The sequence below is a fragment of the Piliocolobus tephrosceles genome, chromosome 10 (genome assembly GCF_002776525.5).
Source record: "Piliocolobus tephrosceles isolate RC106 chromosome 10, ASM277652v3, whole genome shotgun sequence".
Classification (NCBI taxonomy): domain Eukaryota; kingdom Metazoa; phylum Chordata; class Mammalia; order Primates; family Cercopithecidae; genus Piliocolobus; species Piliocolobus tephrosceles.
Genome location: NC_045443.1, coordinates 27,006,814 through 27,024,802, shown reverse-complemented (window position 1 = coordinate 27,024,802; position 17,989 = coordinate 27,006,814). Strand labels below are relative to the sequence as shown.

The 17,989-nt window shown below is 38.2% G+C and overlaps 1 protein-coding gene across 2 annotated transcripts in view; it reads left to right on the top strand.

Moving 5' to 3' along the window:
• Window positions 1–17,989, top strand: part of ITPR2 (inositol 1,4,5-trisphosphate receptor type 2) — a 492,964-nt gene that overhangs the window by 87,961 nt on the left and 387,014 nt on the right. For both annotated transcript variants that reach the window (XM_023209041.2, XM_023209040.2), the window contains 3 exons: window positions 7,716–7,831; window positions 8,739–8,825; window positions 10,935–11,093. In XM_023209041.2, coding sequence (XP_023064809.1) covers window positions 7,739–7,831; window positions 8,739–8,825; window positions 10,935–11,093 — 339 coding nt within the window. In that variant the 5' untranslated portion in view covers window positions 7,716–7,738. The remainder of the gene's footprint in view (window positions 1–7,715; window positions 7,832–8,738; window positions 8,826–10,934; window positions 11,094–17,989) is intronic.

Genomic DNA, 17,989 nt, shown 5'->3' with positions numbered 1-17,989 from the left:
TATACACGTAGTATGTTTCCCATTGAAAACCAATCAGTAGTTTCTTTTTAAGTATCATAACTGTGGCACATATGTATATGTATCTTGATAATATTTTTCTGGAGGTTGTGTTATGTTGCAAGACTGTGGTAGGGATGAGAACTGAGGCATATGCATATTTTACTCTCTGGCCAGTGGTTTTCTTTTTTCTTTTCTTTTCTTTTTTTTTTTTAGGTGGAGTCTTGCTTTGTCACCTAGGCTGGAGTGCAGTGGCACGATCTTGGCTCACTGCAACCTCTGCCTCCTGGTTTCAAATGATTCTCCTGCCTCAGCTTCCTGAGTAGCTGGGATTATAGGCACATGCCACCACGCCTGGCTAATTTTTGTGTTTTTAGTAGAGACAGGGTTTTGCCATGTTGGTCAGGCTGGTCTTGAACTCCTGACCTCAGCCTTCCAAAGTGCTGGGATTACAGGCGTGAACCACCATGCCTGGGCTGACCAGTGGTTTTCTTACCATCTGTATTTGTAAAATAATAGATGCTTTAAAAATTCAGTCTTTAATTGACTAAAATCACATCTAATATGGGAAAGAGGCACTTAGAATTTAGTAATAAAAATGCTAACTTTTTGAGGAGATCTTGCCATGATGATCAAATCAAAGTTGGGGTAGAGAAGTCAGAAGGATGCTGTCTGAGGATATTTAGGGCTGTTAAGGAGAAGCCAGGTTAGATTTGTTCTAAATGGCCTTGAGGTATACATGTATACTTACAAACAGCATTTAAACAGACACAGATTTTGCCTCAACATGACAACCTGCTCCCAATGGCATCTCTGCATGGCTATAGCACACTGCATTGGATTCAGAGGATCTTGGTTCATATTTCAGGTCAATTCCTCATGAAGAAAAGTCTCAGTGTCCTTCTCTGTAATATGGAGACAATAACCCTGGCTGACTCTTGAGGGTCTTATGAAGATCCAGTGATCTTTATTGTCAATGTGTAGTGCTGTTTATAGTTTACAAAGCACTCCATGATAGTAAACTGTATTGAACACACCAAGCGTGGCATTGGTGTCCCTACCACTAAGAGGTCAGGTAGTCACTTGTCAGGGCATTCAAGCATCCTATGTGTGGTTGAACTTGTTCATATTTATAATATTCTAATCTAGAAATACTATCCTGAAGGATCTATGGAACTCGCTTTTTGAGTTTTTGCTTCTTTGCTTCAAAGAAGGGAAAGATAGGATTTTATCTGAGGCTTCTTTGAGTGCTAACATTTTATCAGTCTACAAGTCTGTAATGACAAAATGCCATTTCTCTTCCTCTTTCATAGTGAAATAATTGACTTTCAGCTAGAGGAAGTTACGTTGCAATCCTCATGGTTGCTAACCCATGTGTTGTGATTAATTTTCTTGTTTGCTAACACATGCAATACATTTCCCTGAGCCTTCATAGCATTCTAGAGGGCATTTTTCCCTCTTAGATCCTGTCTTTACAGTTGCCTTAGGCAAGGCAGGTGGGGGGATAGATGTTTGGTTTGAAATTTGTGTTCTTAAAACACATTCCTTTTTAAAACTTCTAAAAATAAAAGAGTTTTATACAAACACTGTATTTCAGGATGCATTTCTTAGAGAAACTGAAAAACCAAAACAACCCAGAGTTGTATTTTCAGCTAATGAATGCATTCCTTTCCTTGCATCAACTCTGAATTCTATTATTTTTAATTTTTAAAGTTTGTATTTTGTAAGAGACAAGTTCTTGCTTTGTCCTCCAGGCTGGAGTGCAGTGGTGTGATCATAGCTCATTGCAGCCTTGAACTCCTAGGCTCAAGTGATCCTCTTGTCTCAGCCTCCCAAGTAGCTGGGACTACAGGCATGCACCATTGCACCCAGCTGATTTAAAAAAAAAATTTGTCGTAGAGACAGGGTCTCAATTTGTCACCCAGGCTGGTCTTGAACTCTTGGCTTCAAGCAATCCCTCCGTATCAGCCTCCCAGAATGCTGGGATTACAGGCATGAACCACTGTGCCTGACCTGAATTCTATTTTCTAGTGGCTAGTGGCTCCTTGTCTGCCTGCCCCTTATCCTAAGGAGAGTTTTTTTTTTTTTTTTAAACCATTTCCATTTTATCATTGGGAAGGTTCTAGCTTGCTTTTCTGTCTCAGAGACCATTGTCTTCATTGAACTCTCCTGGGTCCACTTTAAGTTAAAAAGAAAGAAATAAAAGTGCCCGAGGCTTTCCCCACCCCAACTTTCTCCACGTGGGGAGAATAAAGCCTTTGGTAACCATGTTCCCTATGGTTATGAGGTGTTTTTTACAGGCTACCATGAAAGAGCCATTTGTTGAATGCCTGCCTTGTGACAGGCACTTGCATCATTTAAATCTTAAGACATCTTTAGGAGGAAGGAGAAATGAAAAACCAAATTTTCTTTCCACCATTGCCAAACGATACTGCTGGCCAAGACATAACTTGAACTTTACATATGATAGCCCTGAATAGAGTCCTAAAGTCAGTTTCTGGGGTTCAGGAGTAGCCTCAGATACAAATATTGTAGAAAGTACCGTCACAGGTACAAAGCAAAACATTTCAAAACTATTTAGACAGGTATTGTAAGTGGAGGTTTAGACTGGTTTCCTGTGCAAAGATTGGCTCTTTGACTTACAGTGTTAACGTGCTGTGGGTTACGTGCTCCATACTGTTTGAATGGCTTTCGTATTTCTTCCCTCTGCTAGCATTTGTAAGTAAGCAGGCTAAAATGCCACCAATGCTATCAGTTTAAAATGAACACTTCTGAGTGGCTTAATTTCCTTCCATAACTGTTCAAAAAATAAATAAATAAAAGTTGTAATTCTAAGCCATTGTTCTTATAATATTGTCTGACTGAACATATGTCTAGTTGGATTACTAACATTTCCTGAACTTTTGTAATTCTGCAAAATTGTTGGCCTCAGGTCTTAAGGTTAAGCTTTTAAAAGAATTAAACAAAAATAACTTCCTTTTATTTGTGCTGTTGATGCTCGGTCTATGAGATAAACCTTTCCTTTTTTTATTCCTTGAGTCTTGAAATGCTGAAGAGATTGTTGTTAGAATTAAAAAATGACACTGAGTCTGTTTCTGATTGGACTCCATAAAACATTTTTCTTAACAGTATTACACTTCTACAGATCAAGGAATACTAGAGAGTTTAGAAGCAGGATAAGGAGGGCAGGTGAGACCGGGTTGCTCTGAAATAGCTGTGATCCTGCACACTGAAAAAAAGTAGGCTTGTCAAAGGCTCCGCCCTTACTGATGTTAGTGATGGCATCTGCATTTCTAAAAAGATATTACATGATAATGAAGATTTAATCCTCTTCTTACTGTATTTGTTCCAAGGAATTTGAGAAGTTTATACAAAGACACACTGTGGCATCTTAAACCAAAGGGGTGAACACCTTGTCATTAACTGGGCACTGTTGGTGTGTGTTCAGGTTTCATCTGAGACTTTTTTCTTTTCTTGGCTTATTTCAGCTTCCCAGTTGCATGCCTAACTTCCCTCTCTATCCCCTTTTTTAAAAACTTTTATTTTAACTTCAGGGTTACGAGTGCTGTTTTGTTACATAGGTAAACTTGTGTCTTGGGGGTTTGTTGTACAGATTATTTCATCACCCAGGTTTAAGCCTTGTACTCATTAGTTATTTTTCCTGATCCTCTCCCTCCTCTCATCCTCCACCCTCCAAAAGGCTCCAGTGTGAGTTGTTCTCCTCTATGTGTCCATGTGTTCTCATCTTTTAGCTCCACTTATAAGTGGGAGCTAAATGTAACTTACCTGATTTTCTGTTCCTGCATTAGCTTGCTAGGGAAACGGCCTCCAGCTCCATTCGTGTCCCTGAAAAAAGACATGATCTCATTCTTTTTTTGTGGCTGCATAGTATTCCATGGTCTATATGTACCATGTTTTCTTTATCCAGTCTGTGACTGATGGGCATTTAGGTTGATTCCATGTCTTTGCTATCGTGGATAGTGCTGCAATGAACGTATGTGTGCATGTGTCTTCATAACAGAATGGTTCGTATTCCTTTGGGCATATACCCAGTAATGAAATAGCTGGGTCCAGTGGTATTTCTGTCTTTTGGCCTTTGAGAAATTGTCTTCCACAATGGCTGTACTATTTTACACTCCCACCAACAGTGTAGAAGTGTTAATTTTTCTTCATAACCTCACTAGCATCTATTTTTTTTGATGCTTTAGTCGTAGCCATTCTGACTGATGTGAGATAGTATCTCATTGTGGTTTTGATTTGCATTTCTCTAATGATCAGTGATGTTGAGCTTTTTTTTCATATGATTGTTGGCCGCATGTGTGTTTTCTTTTGAAAAGTGTCTGTTCATGTCCTTTGCCCACTTTTTAATGGGGTGGTTTGCTTTTTACTTGTAAATTTGTTTAAGTTCCAGAAGCAATTGCAACAAAAACAAAAATTGACAACTGGGATCTAATTAAACTAAAGAGCTTCTGCACAGCAAAAGAAGCTATCAACAGAGTAAACGGACAACCTACAGAATGGGAGAAAATTTTTGCAAACTATACATCCAACAAAGGTCTAATATCCAGCATCTGTAATGAACTTAAACTACTTTTCATTACTCTTTGCTGAGAGCTCTGTAAGGTTTTAGTCATCTCTTCATCTTAGTGAGGCTATTGCTGGAAGAATGAAGCAATATCAATAATAATGCCTTACATTTATAATAGGACTTTAAAGTTCACAGAGAACTTTCACACAGATTTTCTTTTTGCTCTTCTCAGCAACCCTGTAAATTAGGTGTGGCAGGTATTTGCACTTTTATTATGCAGTAAATTTAGAATCAGACAAAATGTGTGACCAGCCCAAGAACAGTAGATTTTTAAAAATGTGTTCTAAAGGAGGCAGAGAAAGAATTAAGCATGCACACACCCTACTGCCACCAATGAAAGCTTTTTAGCAGAAGTCTGTGTGTGCCCCACGTTCCCTCCTATTATCCAGAACAGTCCTGCAAGATTAGTTCCCATGCAGAAACAGATCAATTATTTACTGTAATATAAAATGAGATGTCCCCTGTGGGAGGCTGCTGAGAGGGACTGTAAAACCAAGGCCCTGAAATGAAAAGGGCTTTTGAAACCCAAGTCTTTGCACTTCAGATAGAGTGGGTGGAAGCTTGTTCATTTGACTGTCTGCACTTACCCTTCCCTCACCTTTTCCCACCCCTGCATCTAGTCGATTATTAAGCCTCTGGTTTGGCTGCTTTATTTTACATGTATGGCTACCCCAAAACTACCGTACAGTTCCATCGCTACTGTCTTTTCACAACAGCAACAGGCTTTGGGGATGGCCTTCCTGCCCCTTGCTCATGCCATCTTTCACATGCCCTAAGAGCTTCAAAGTCTGTAGGAGTTCAGCATTTTCCAGGGGATATAGTCCATCCTCCTTAGCCTAGAACATAACACTGTAGATTTTGACATCAGCCTACCATTCCATTTTTATTTTGCTACCTCAGTGGTGATTTTCCTGCATGGTTAGGGGTCCCTTAGCATTCTTTTCTGCCTTCATACCAGCCACTGGCTCTGTTTGGAATGCCCCTCACCTCAGCATGGGAGCCCTCTTGCCCTTGTGCTGAGTGAGTATTGGTTCTTTAAAATTTGGCTGTGTTTTCTCCTTTCTTCTCCTTTTTGGAAGTCTTTTCTGACCTCTGTTGCCTGTGAAGTTGGCCACGTGCATCTTTGTGGCTCATAGCATCTTCTCCACAGCTCCCTTGTGAAGCTTCGAGTAGACCGTGAGCTTTCTGAGGACAGGGTCTGAGGCTTAACCCCTGTTCCTGCAGGGCGTGACCCCCTGTAGGGGACTATAGTAAACACAGTTTGGCTGAATGTTTGGCTTTACTTCACCTCAGCCACCGCTCAGGAGCATTTGGCCTGACAGCCAGTATGCTGACTCCCCAAAGATATCACTAATTAGGAGTGCTATTGAGGTGGTCTGGGATTTACAAAAATATTTTCTCTGCTAAAGGATCATTTCCAATTGAGCTTAATTAGGAATCTGTAATAATGGAGAGAAACACAATTTTTTCTCTTTCCTTTTATACATGAAGAAAGTCAGAAGCATAAACTCCAGATTATGGAGTTCAGTTCCCCTTAATCATAGATTTGTGCTTTTGCTGAATGCAGACAGTGTAGAGTTTTACCACTTGCCTAATACAGGATAGTCAAAAGAGTCTGCTGTATTAAATTGGGAGCACTCTTACGGAAATATTTGTAAACAACCTGTGGATTTGTGCTTCAAGAAATTTGTAAAATTTTCTTTGTAGTTGCTAAGGTACAGGAAATAACTTTTAGGGCTTGTATGATGCGCTGCCAAGGAAAACATTTTCCAGGCTGTCAGTCTTTGGTCACACACGTGCTGCGTGTTGATTCCTGTATCATATTGTAATTGTAGTGGCCTCTCAGCCTACTTTCAGCAGTTTGAAGGTATCTGTTTTCTACTACCTATATTTACTCATCCATATCAGTACCCTTTAAACTAGAAATTAAGATTAGTTTGCTGTTACCTTGTCTGTATATGGGGTGTGGAACAATCAATGGAATATGTGTTTGTATAGAAAAAAATAATAATTGTCTTGTTTTTCCAACATTCCTTAAAAATTTTACAGCCATATTTCTTGATCATTTATGCCATTAGAACCATGAGAAGGTGATATTTGAAAAGATATCATCTTTTTAAACACAATCAATTTTAAGGAAAATGGTGGCACAAGCATATTATATAATATAATCAATAATGTGGCTAAAGTGGATATTTGAGTTGACTGAATTTTATTTTTGTGATAGTTATTTGTCAAATGAGAATGACCCTAAATATCAACACATCAGTCAAAATAAAGTAAATTAGTTATTTTGAACTCGCACGGTTTTTTTGTGAGAAAAATGAAAATAAGGTTTGAATTTTCTGTATTACTACTCTTTTGTGGTCGAATACTGAGAATTAACTTTTATTCTAGATTGTAATCTATTCCACAGTGTACAAAATCATTAGCATGTGGCGAAACTGTTGAGTTCTTTTATTCTCCTCATTGAAAATAAAACGTTTATTTTGCTTCTAGACTTAGAGATATCACAACTGTAATATTCCTGTATGATTTTCTATCTTGATGTTTAGTAGTAGAGTCAGGACTGTAATCTTGGTTTACGTGTTTTATTTTGCTTTATGTTTCCATCATATCATACTGTCTTTCAGATTTTCACATCATATTCACCTAGGTATTTGGAAACTTGGGGAGTGAATGACTCTAATGGTCAGCTGGAATCTACTTCCTAGATCATTTTGGCTGTCAAATATACACAGCACAACTATGTATTAATTGTGCAAAGTCAGATAAGGCAGTGAAAGTCACTAATCTCATTCTATTTGCTTTCTAAGACCAGGTCCCCCATTATAATTAATCCATGCCCTATAATATCACAATTACATGGGTTTGATTTCTTTATACACTGGCTATAGTAGTCTTTAAAAAACTTAAACTAATGAAGAAGGGGATATTTTAACTGAGTGTAAATAATTATTTGAAAAGGATGTTATAGAGTGAGTGGAGAGTTGGCCGAAGGATGGACTATATGACTTTTAACTGTTCTGTGTAATAAGGGATTTCAAGATTCCAAAACTGAGCTATAAGGGAAATCTAAGAAATGCTGGTAGCCTTAGTTACAGTGTTTTCGTTTGTTGGTTTGTCACAGACTGCCTTTTCAAGGTGTGCCCTATGAACCGATATTCTGCCCAGAAGCAATATTGGAAAGCCAAGCAAGCCAAACAAGGGAACCACACCGAGGCAGCCTTGCTGAAGAAACTACAGGTAAGGACCGGGCTTCCAATTGTCTGGCTTAGGCTAACCAAGTACAGCAATAACAATAGATGTATTTGGAGCTTTCTAGCTTTGTCCTTTCACCCAATACATAGAGGTTTAGAATACATATAGCAGCACATTGATAGTAAAAGGGCTTTTCAAGTAATAGGGTGTGACCATTTATTTCCTGGCATGTAGGTAGCGCGTTATTGCTGCTGTTTTTTAGGGTGTGCCAGACTAATTCAAAGCTTCCCATCAAAATGAAAACCAATTCAGAATCTCTGTAAGAATATTAAATCCAGTTATATTTTACTTGACATAATCCTTGATATTTTTCCTGAAAGACTATGGAGAAAAATAATTGAAAGACCATTGTTTATGGTTTGTCTGAGTGTAAATTTGATAGAACTTAATTTTGCCTCATTAAAATTCCTGTTACTTTCAGAATTAAGAACTGTACTTCTCAAGACTTTGGAAATTCTCCTATTATCCTGATTGGCTTTTCTAGCAATATACCTTCTTAAAGTAATCTTATAAGAACAAAGAGCCTAGTACTTTTCGGAAATGTCCAACATAAAAGTGGCCCAAGACATGTTGGAGGGCATTTCAGCATACATTGAGAAATCATCACACTGTATTATAATCATTTATTTAATTACTGCTCCCTTTGGGGAGTCATCCACTCCCCAAGTTTGCAAGTACCTGGGTGAATATGATGTGATAATCTGAAAGACAATATGATATGATGGAAACATAAAGCAAAACAAAACACCTAAACCAAGATTACAGTCCTGACTCTACTGCTAGCCTATTTTATTCCTGGCTATAGTCTTGTTCCTAAAAAAATATGTCTTTGTCAGTTACTGCACTCTGTTTACTATATTTCCACACTGAATATTTGATAATCATCTTATAGCATGCTGCAGAACTGGAACAAAAACAAAATGAATCAGAGAATAAGAAGCTGTTGGGAGAAATTGTGAAATACAGTAATGTTATACAAGTAAGTATTTTATCTTAAACGAGGTATTTTATGGGGAGTTGATCAATAAGTTGGCAGGAAAGCCAAACTGCATTAAAATTTTGAGAGACAACAGTTTGTTCTTTGATGGGAATTATAGATGTTGTGATGTATTGTGATGTATTTAGTTGATATTCAGTGCACTATTCTGTATGTTTAAGAATAAATCTGATATTTACACATAAAGAAGTGATCTTATCTGGAGGTATGCACAAGTTATTACATCAAAAAGAAGAGGGTCAGGAAACAATTTCTAAAGGCCTGTTCTTTAAAATAGTCCTTTAGCTTAATAGGACCATGTTTAACATACGGAGCTTAGCTTTTCATTTTGTGAAAAGAGAAAAGTTTTCACTTTCAGCTGGAAGTCATCCTTGAATTGTTATTCGAAGGTCTTCTATTTCAATTAGTATGCACACACTGTTTTATCTCAGCTGCATTCCTTTCCTGTGTTTCATTTAGATCTTTTTAGCTTCTTACTTGGTTATTTGCTAATATGTGCCCCACCTTTTTCAAAAAAGAATGTCAGGCACTTTCCAAAATTCAGAGCACATAGTGAGATAAAATAGAAATAAATAAAGCAGTTGGGTCACAGGGAAAATCATGGTTGGATGAATAAACTGAAATCAGGGGTGAGGCATGTTTATAAAAACCATGTTGTAAAGTCTGGTAAATTTTGACTTGAAGGCTTTTTCTTGCCCACTTAGCCATAGGGAAGCATAGTCTGTTACAGCATTGGCTAGGAGATCTGCAGCACAGAGCCAAATGAGAGGTCGAGAAGCACAGCTGTTCCCAGGAGTAAGACCAGGGAAGTGTTTCTCCTATGTATCCTCATAAAGAGAACACTGTGTAATATAGTAAACAATAGCCTTGACAGCTTCCTTACAGTAAATGCTACAATGAGGCATTTCATAGAGCTGTTTTTTAAAATAATATCCCTGATATTTTGTTATTGGCCAATGGCAAAATGCCAGAGCACAGGGCAGTCAAAGCAGTGCACTGTTGGGGTAAGATGAGAGAAGCTGGGTCGGCAGCTCTCTGAATGTATGACTTAATCGAATGATGGATAATGTGAAACCTGCAGCCTGAGTGGGCTGGATGTCCCTGGGGCAATCCTTCATAAATAGAGTTTCTCTTAACCAAGTTTTGATTAAATGTCAGCAAGTGGAACTTATGTTCCTTGTCAAGTACCTGAAGTGCAAATGTTAGCTTGGTCAGTGAGGGGCTGAGCCATGTTCTTTAACATGGCGGATCCCAAAGGCCAGCCCAGGAGGGTTTCTGTTGGTTTATGGTAACATAAGGACCCAAGAGTATGATAATGAGCATTTCAAAATGCTGGTTTTTTTTTTTTTTTAATTTAAAGAACTGTCCTTTATTTTGAGATAATTTCTTTCTTATATTGTGAGTACTAAAATGACCACTGTTCTTTGAAATGATTGTAATAATAGATGGAAAGAGTATTTTATTTTGGTTTTGCTACTCAGTAGAATTATATTTTGGTAAGATTTTGTTCACAAAGTCCAAAAACATCTGAGAAGTGATGCTTTTACACTCATCTGGGAGGGGGTAGGGTCAGCATCCCCTGGCAGAAGGTGTAGAGCCTATTTAGGATGAGCAGCTGCCTCCTTACAGAGGAAGAATCAGGGCTGACTGTGGGCAGGGCTGGTTAATAATACTAAGTGGGCCGGTGCATTATTTGAGTTTCTTGGCCTTTCTTTAGTATATGCTGTTTTGTGGCTGTGCAGGTGTTGAGAAAGGATGTGCTTTTGGGGAAACTCAAGGTCTCCTTTGGAAAACCTAGTTTTAGCCAGTATTTATCAGTAGATGAAAATCATTCGGAGGGGTCCCCTCTTTTTTTTTTTTTTTTTGCTCCCTGTTATGCCCACTTCATTATGAAGCAGAATTGGGGTGAAGGGGAAGAAGAACCCAAAGAAAGTCAAGTAGGAAAATGGTGAGTGTGGAGGCTGAAAATACTCCTTTGTTTAACTTTCACCGCAAGCCATGTTAGATGAATATATATGTATAAAACATATGAATGTAATTATCAGAGGAGAGCAAAGAATAAAGGTGGTAATCTATGTCTTTTCCCTATAGCTACTGCATATAAAAAGCAACAAATATCTTACTGTCAACAAGAGATTGCCTGCTTTACTGGAGAAGAATGCCATGCGTGTGTCCTTGGATGCTGCAGGAAACGAAGGGTCTTGGTTTTATATTCATCCCTTCTGGAAGCTGAGAAGCGAGGGTGACAATGTATGTAATATACGATTAAGAGGGAAATAGTGGGTTCATAAAGAAAATAATTCATAGTAAGTAAGAGGATCCAGAAAGTACAAAAAAGAAAATATAGTTTTTGCTCAACACATGATTTTTATGTTAGTATCTACTAGGTTAAACATGTTTATTTATAGTACAAATTGTGCTCAGAAATCATAAGACAAACTTCAGATTCATTTAAAATCTTCCAGCTAGAATTTGTGTGAAAGAACTTAAGCAACCTTAATATTGGCTGAGACTTTTAAAAGAGAAGGAGAATTTACCTTTTTGCCTAATCAGGAGGGAGCTTGGTCTGTGTTTAGGAAATAGTGTGTGCCCTTTGAATGAATGGAGTGGCACCGTGAATCATGACAGGATTCCATTTACTGGCTCTATGGCCAGCTGCTGGCAGTCTAAAAGTCCTAAAAGAGATGGAGTAGAGGAGCTGAAGGTTGGCATCTGCTCATTGATGACAACTATGTTTATGATATATTGTGGACTAGTTGGGGCACTGAGGCAGGAGAATCACTTGAGCCCACCAATTCAAGACCAGCCTGGGCAACATAGCGAGACCTTGTCTCTAAAAAAATTTTTTAAAAATGTTGTGGAATATGTGTGTATTGCATGTAAATTTTAGTGGTTGCTAAAATATTTTCTGCTACTTTATAAAATAGAGAATAAATTATGAGTAATAGTCAATAAGATCAAGAGTGTGATATTTTTGTGTGTAATAAATAAAATATTGGGTGAGAGTCCTTAGCACATGGATGATGCTCAGGAAATGCTGCTAGACACTGAGCGCTGAATAAGTTTCATAAATACCTGCCAATATTGCATCGGGGGATCAGTAGTTAAGATTTTAAAAAATTAGCATGAATTCAAAGCAGTATAAAAGTATAATTATTCTGATGGAGTTTTTTTTTTCAGTTGAAACTTTGATTACATTTTAAATGTGTTTTGGATATTTCTTGTCTTACGAATGTCTTTATAGTGAATCTAATTTTTCCAGTGAATTTTGAAGTACAAATTCAATTCCACAGGATGCAAGCTTCTGGATTTAATTTGGTTAATACATTATCTGGTGATATCTTCCTTTGGTAAGGTTTGGTAGAAGCATGGCATGCAGGAATGTGATGCACTTTAAGTCTTGTGTTGGTTGGATTTCTTAAAAAAATAAATCCTACTTTTTTTTTCTTTTGACATCAGGTGATGTGTGCTGTGAGCATGATACACATTTTAGTTTCATTAAATAGTTCATTACAATCAACTCTCAATTGTTCAGGGACTGATTGTGTAGTTTACGAACAACTTGTGCCTTTGAGGCCCTTTCTTGCGATGCTTGTTCCCATCCCCAGCCCTCCACTGAATAGTGTCCCTGTCTACAGGAGGTCTGTGAAAATTAAATATGAAAACAAACAAAACCTGAGCTCAAGCTCGGAAGGAATGTGATGAAATAATTGAATGAATTGGAGTTTTTAGATTAGTTGTGGATTATATTAATTCATCCTATCTGCTTATTTATTCATTTTATCTATTATTTTCCTTGCTGCTTTTACACAGTCAATAGAGAGTTGAATGTAATGAACTATTTCAAATAATTAGTTGTACTGTAAAAACAAAGTGAAACAAAACCTACCACCCAAGCACTCAATCTTGGTAAAATGGACAATGTAATTGTTAAGTGCAATACAGGAGTTCTCCTTATCTTGATGTGCTTCAGAAAGCATGGCTGAAACAACCTTCCACACTGCTTTTTGCTGAAACAGCTCACTGTTTTTGTTTGCCACTGTGTAGCTTTTGTGTGTAATTACAGTTGCTGAAAGCATAAGCACACCCACTGTCCTATATTGGTCACATAAATAATTGTATTGTAATACTCATTTTTTCCCCCTAAAATAGGTAGCATATTTCTAAAATATAAACTGACTATGTGAAAGGCAGTTGGAAATACGGTCACTTCATAACCAGTGGTGCAACAAATACTGATTTTCCTTAAAAACATATTAAATTAGAAAGAGGAAATTGCAATGTTTAGAGGACTTTTAAAATGCTATTTTACTATTTAACAATAGATGAGGCCGGGCACAGTGGCTCACGCCTGTAATCCCAGCACTTTGGGAGGCTGAGGCAGGTGGATCACGAGATCAGGAGATCAAGACCATCCTGGCTAACACGGTGAACCCCCGTCTCTACTAAAAATACAAAAAATTAGCCGGGTGTGGTGGCAGGCACCTGTAGTCCTAGCTACTTGGGAGGCTGAGGCAGGAGAATGGCGTGAACCCGGGAGGTGGAGTTTGCAGTGAGCCGAGATTGCGCCACTGCACTCCAGCCTGGGCGACAGAGCAAGGCTCCATCTCAAAACAAAAAAAAGAAAAAAAAAAGAAAAAAAAAATTAGCTGGGTGTGGTGGTGGGCGCCTGTAGTCCCAGCCGCTTGGGAGGCTGAGGCAGGAGAATGGCGTGAACCCAGGAGCTTGCAGTGAGCCGAGATCGTGCCACTACACTCCAGCCTGGACGACAGAGTGAGACTCCGTCTCAAACAAACAAACAAACAAACAAACCAAGAACAATAGATGAGGTTTTAAGATGATATTTTAAGATAAGGTTTTCACATCCAGCAAGATGTTCTATGACCCACATGAAATGCAATAAATAGGGTCATGATTGTCTGGGAGAAAGGAAACCCTGTCTTCAAAAGGTAATAGTTCCTACTACTTAAGGGCAACTTTATGATATATCTTATGGAATTGTGAGATGGATGGTTTTGGGGAGAAAATAGACTCATGGATCCCTCTACTTTCAGCTGTATACAAAGCCCGTGGTTGCGGTTGAACTGCAAAGTCACTAGGGACAGCTATTAGCAGAGAACATAAATATTTCATTTTTCTTTTTTCTTTTTTTCTTTTTATGTATCTTCCCATGGTTGAGTAGTTAATTTTTCATTTTCAATTTTGATCTAAGAAATCTTGGGTTCTTTACCTTTATAGTAGGTTTTAAAAGGGAATAAAGGTCAGATATTCTTTAAATGAAGAGAAAATTTTAACTCTTGCAAAAAGAAACTCTTCAAACAGCAAGTAGACTTCGCCATTTTAGAAAAAGTGTGTGCCTTGAATTTGTAGCTTTGGTGGAACTAGAACCCTGGGGTTTAGATTCCTACTGTGATGTTCTTTTCACCATACCAGGTGCCACTTCAAAAGAAGGGTAGCTGCTGGTGATGTTATATCCCTCTTTATTTTCAGCAAAATCTCAGCTTGAATCTTACATGGCTCTTACATAGAATCAACAGAAGTGCTTTTGGAATTGCAATTTATAAAAAACATGTTTGTGTACTAGAGTGAATGTGATGGCTGATCCTAGGATGTGGCAGAAAATGTCTTCACCCTCAAATTCTTTTTTTTTTTTTGAGACAGAGTCTCGCTCTGTCCCCCTCAAGTTCTATATTAAATACATAGCTTCTCAGAAAGCACCTGATCCCATCTGTGAATCACATCCTGAGCTTCACTATTCTGAAAATATTACCATATTCCATATTTGCTAAATTATCTAATTGGGTATGAATTCCATGAGAATAGGGACTACTTCTTAGACCTTTTTGTTTTCTCCCTGGCACTTCTTAATATTCTTTTTATTTCACATGATTGGTATTTTATCCATTTCACTTGCAAGTTTTATTCAGCTTGGTTAGGCAAGGTAATCATTGTCAAGAATAAGAAAGAATGAGGACCTGAAAACTACTGAATTAATATTAGATTCTACTTACGAATACGATTTTTATGAACCACTGGAAGCTGTTTCACAGATATCAAGGAACATTTTGGCTATATGATTGGTCTCTTAAAAATATATACAATGTTAGGCTGGGCACAGTGGCTCACACCTGTAATCCCAGCACTTTGGGAGGCTGAGGCAGGCGAATCACCTGAGGTCAGGAGTTCAAAACTAGCCTGACCAACATAGTGAAACCCCGTATCTACTAAAAATACAAAAATTAGCTGGGTGTGATGGTGCACGTCTGTAATCCCAGCTACTCGGGAGGCTGAGGCAGGAGAATCTCTTGATCCTGGGAAGCAGAGGTTGCAGTGAGTTGAGATTGTGCCACTGTACTCCAGCCTGGGTGACAGAGCAAGATCCCCATCTCAAAAAAAAAAGAAAAAACTCTCTCTCTCTCTATATATATATGTATACACACACACACACATATACTTATATATACACACATTTATATATATTATATATATTTAAATATATATGTATTTAAAACCATATATATATATATACAGCTTTATGGGTGGTGTTTTGAAATAAATATATGGATTGACCCAAAGCTTACAGACAACTATAGTAAAATAGCAAGACTTAGAGCAGCTAATGTAGGTGCAACCAAAAGTATTCTCGAATTGGAAGGACATGGTTAAAATATGTCACTATAGGCCGGGCGCGGTGGCTCAAGCCTGTAATCCCAGCACTTTAGGAGGCCGAGACGGGTGGATCACGAGGTCAGGAGATCGAGACCATCTTGGTCTACACGGTGAAACCCCGTCTCTACTAAAAATACAAAAAACTAGCCGGGCGAGATGGCGGGCGCCTGTAGTCCCAGCTACTCCGGAGGCTGAGGCAGGAGAATGGCGTAAACCCGGGAGGCGGAGCTTGTAGTGAGCCGAGATCGCGCCACTGCACTCCAGCCTGGGCGACAGAGCGAGACTCTGTCTCAAAAAAAAAAAAAAAAAAAAAAAAAAAAAAAAAAAAAAGTCACTGTATTTAGAAACTTATTGGCTAGGATTTACATGGCACAGATGATAATAAAATACTAAACCAAATCCAATTATTCTTTAAGAAATTGGAAGTTGAGAACACATGGACACAGAGAGGGGAACAACACACCTCAGGGCCTGTCGGGGGTTGGGGGGTGAGGGGAGGGGACTTAGAGGATGGGTCAGTAGGTGCAGTAAGCTACCAGGGCACAGGTATACCTATGTAACAAGCCTGCACGTTCTGCACATGTATTGTTTTTTTAATTTTTTCTTTAGAAGAAATAAAGAAAAAAATGTAATTGGAAGACCAGATGCAGCACTGGCAAAATGTGGTATCAAGCTCCCAGTATTTTAGAGTATGGATGGTGACTCAGGCCTCTACATGGCCCTGTGACTTGGAGCTGCCTTGGTGTCATGTGCAACAGCACGTGTTTTCCTAGGGAGAAAGGGGATTGGGAATATGCTTACGTCATGTTGACTTTCATTTGTTTTTCCTCATAATTTAATTTTTTAAAGGGATACCAATTCATGGTTCAAAGATAGAAAACAATGTAAAGATATATTGTGAAAAATCTCTCTTCTACTTTTTTTATTTCATTTGCCCAATTTCTACCCTTCTTCTTCCTCAGGTGTGCACTGGAGACATTCCTTTGTGCAGATACTCCTATTCTCTCCCTCACATTTTTACACAAATGAGCATACTACATGCCTTGCTCTGCCTATTCATCTTTTCACTTAATACTGCTCCTTAATGATCTTTCCTTAACTGTATATAGAGACCTTCTATGATGAATCTTTGTGAGTTACAGCATCTGACTACTTATGGACGTGATGAGTAGAGACCAGTCCTGTAAACAGCAGGAGCTATTTCCACAAACCAAAGTGCAACCTTTCTTTGGTGTTGGTGAGCTTGAGGCTTCTCTATTATATTTCGATTGCCAGATATAGTTTGTGATAACAGTACCATATGTGAGTGTGGACTCCTCCATATCATCCATGTGAGGCTATCTGATATTGAAAATATGAAATTATGTTTTTTAAAGTTTGGGTTTAGATTAAGTTACACTACGTGGAGAAGTATCAACTGAATTCTGTTTATTTGTATCAACTGAATTCTGATTTGTTTTTTCATTTATCTATCAAACTAATTCATTCTAATATTTACTTGGTATAAAATATACAAAGAGAGGGTTTTGGTTTTCATTTTTGAGATAGTGATCAATTCTTTAAGTGAGATTTTATTTACTACAATAATATGTCTTCTAAATAAATTCAGCAATGTAAGTAACTTTAATAATGAAAATTAAACTGTTCTTTGTTATCATGAAGAAAGGATAACTTCTATTTCCCACAATTTGAGTTATGAATAAAAATACTTTTTTTTTTTTTTTTTTTTTATACTTTAAGTTCTAGGGTACATGTGCATAACGTTCAGGTTACATATGTATACATGTGCCATGTTGGTGTGCTGCACCCATCAACTCATCAGCACCCATCAATTCATCATTTATATCAGGTATAACTCCCCAATGCAATCCCTCCCCCCTCCCCCCTCCCCATGATAGGCCCCAGTGTGTGATGTTCCCCTTCCCGAGTCCAAGTGAGCTCATTGTTCAGTTCCCACCTATGAGTGAGAACATGCGGTGTTTGGTTTTCTCTTCTTGTGATAATTTGCTAAGAATGATGGTTTCCAGCTGCATCCATGTCCCTACAAAGGACGCAAACTCATCCTTTTTTATGGCTGCATAGTATTCCATGGTGTATATGTGCCACATTTTCTTAATCCAGTCTGTCACTGATGGACATTTGGGTTGATTCCAAGTCTTTGCTATTGTGAATAGTGCCGCAATAAACATACGTGTGCATGTGTCTTTGTAGTAGCATAATTTATAATCCTTTGGGTATATACCCAGTAGTGGGATGGCTGGGTCGTATGGTACATCTAGTTCTAGATCCTTGAGGAATCGCCATACTGTTTTCCATAATGGTTGAACTAGTTTACAATCCCACCAACAGTGTAAAAGTGTTCCTATTTCTCCACATCCTCTCCAACACCTATTGTTTCCTGATTTTTTAATGATTGCCATTCTAACTGGTGTGAGATGGTATCTCATTGTGGTTTTGATTTGCATTTCTCTGATGGC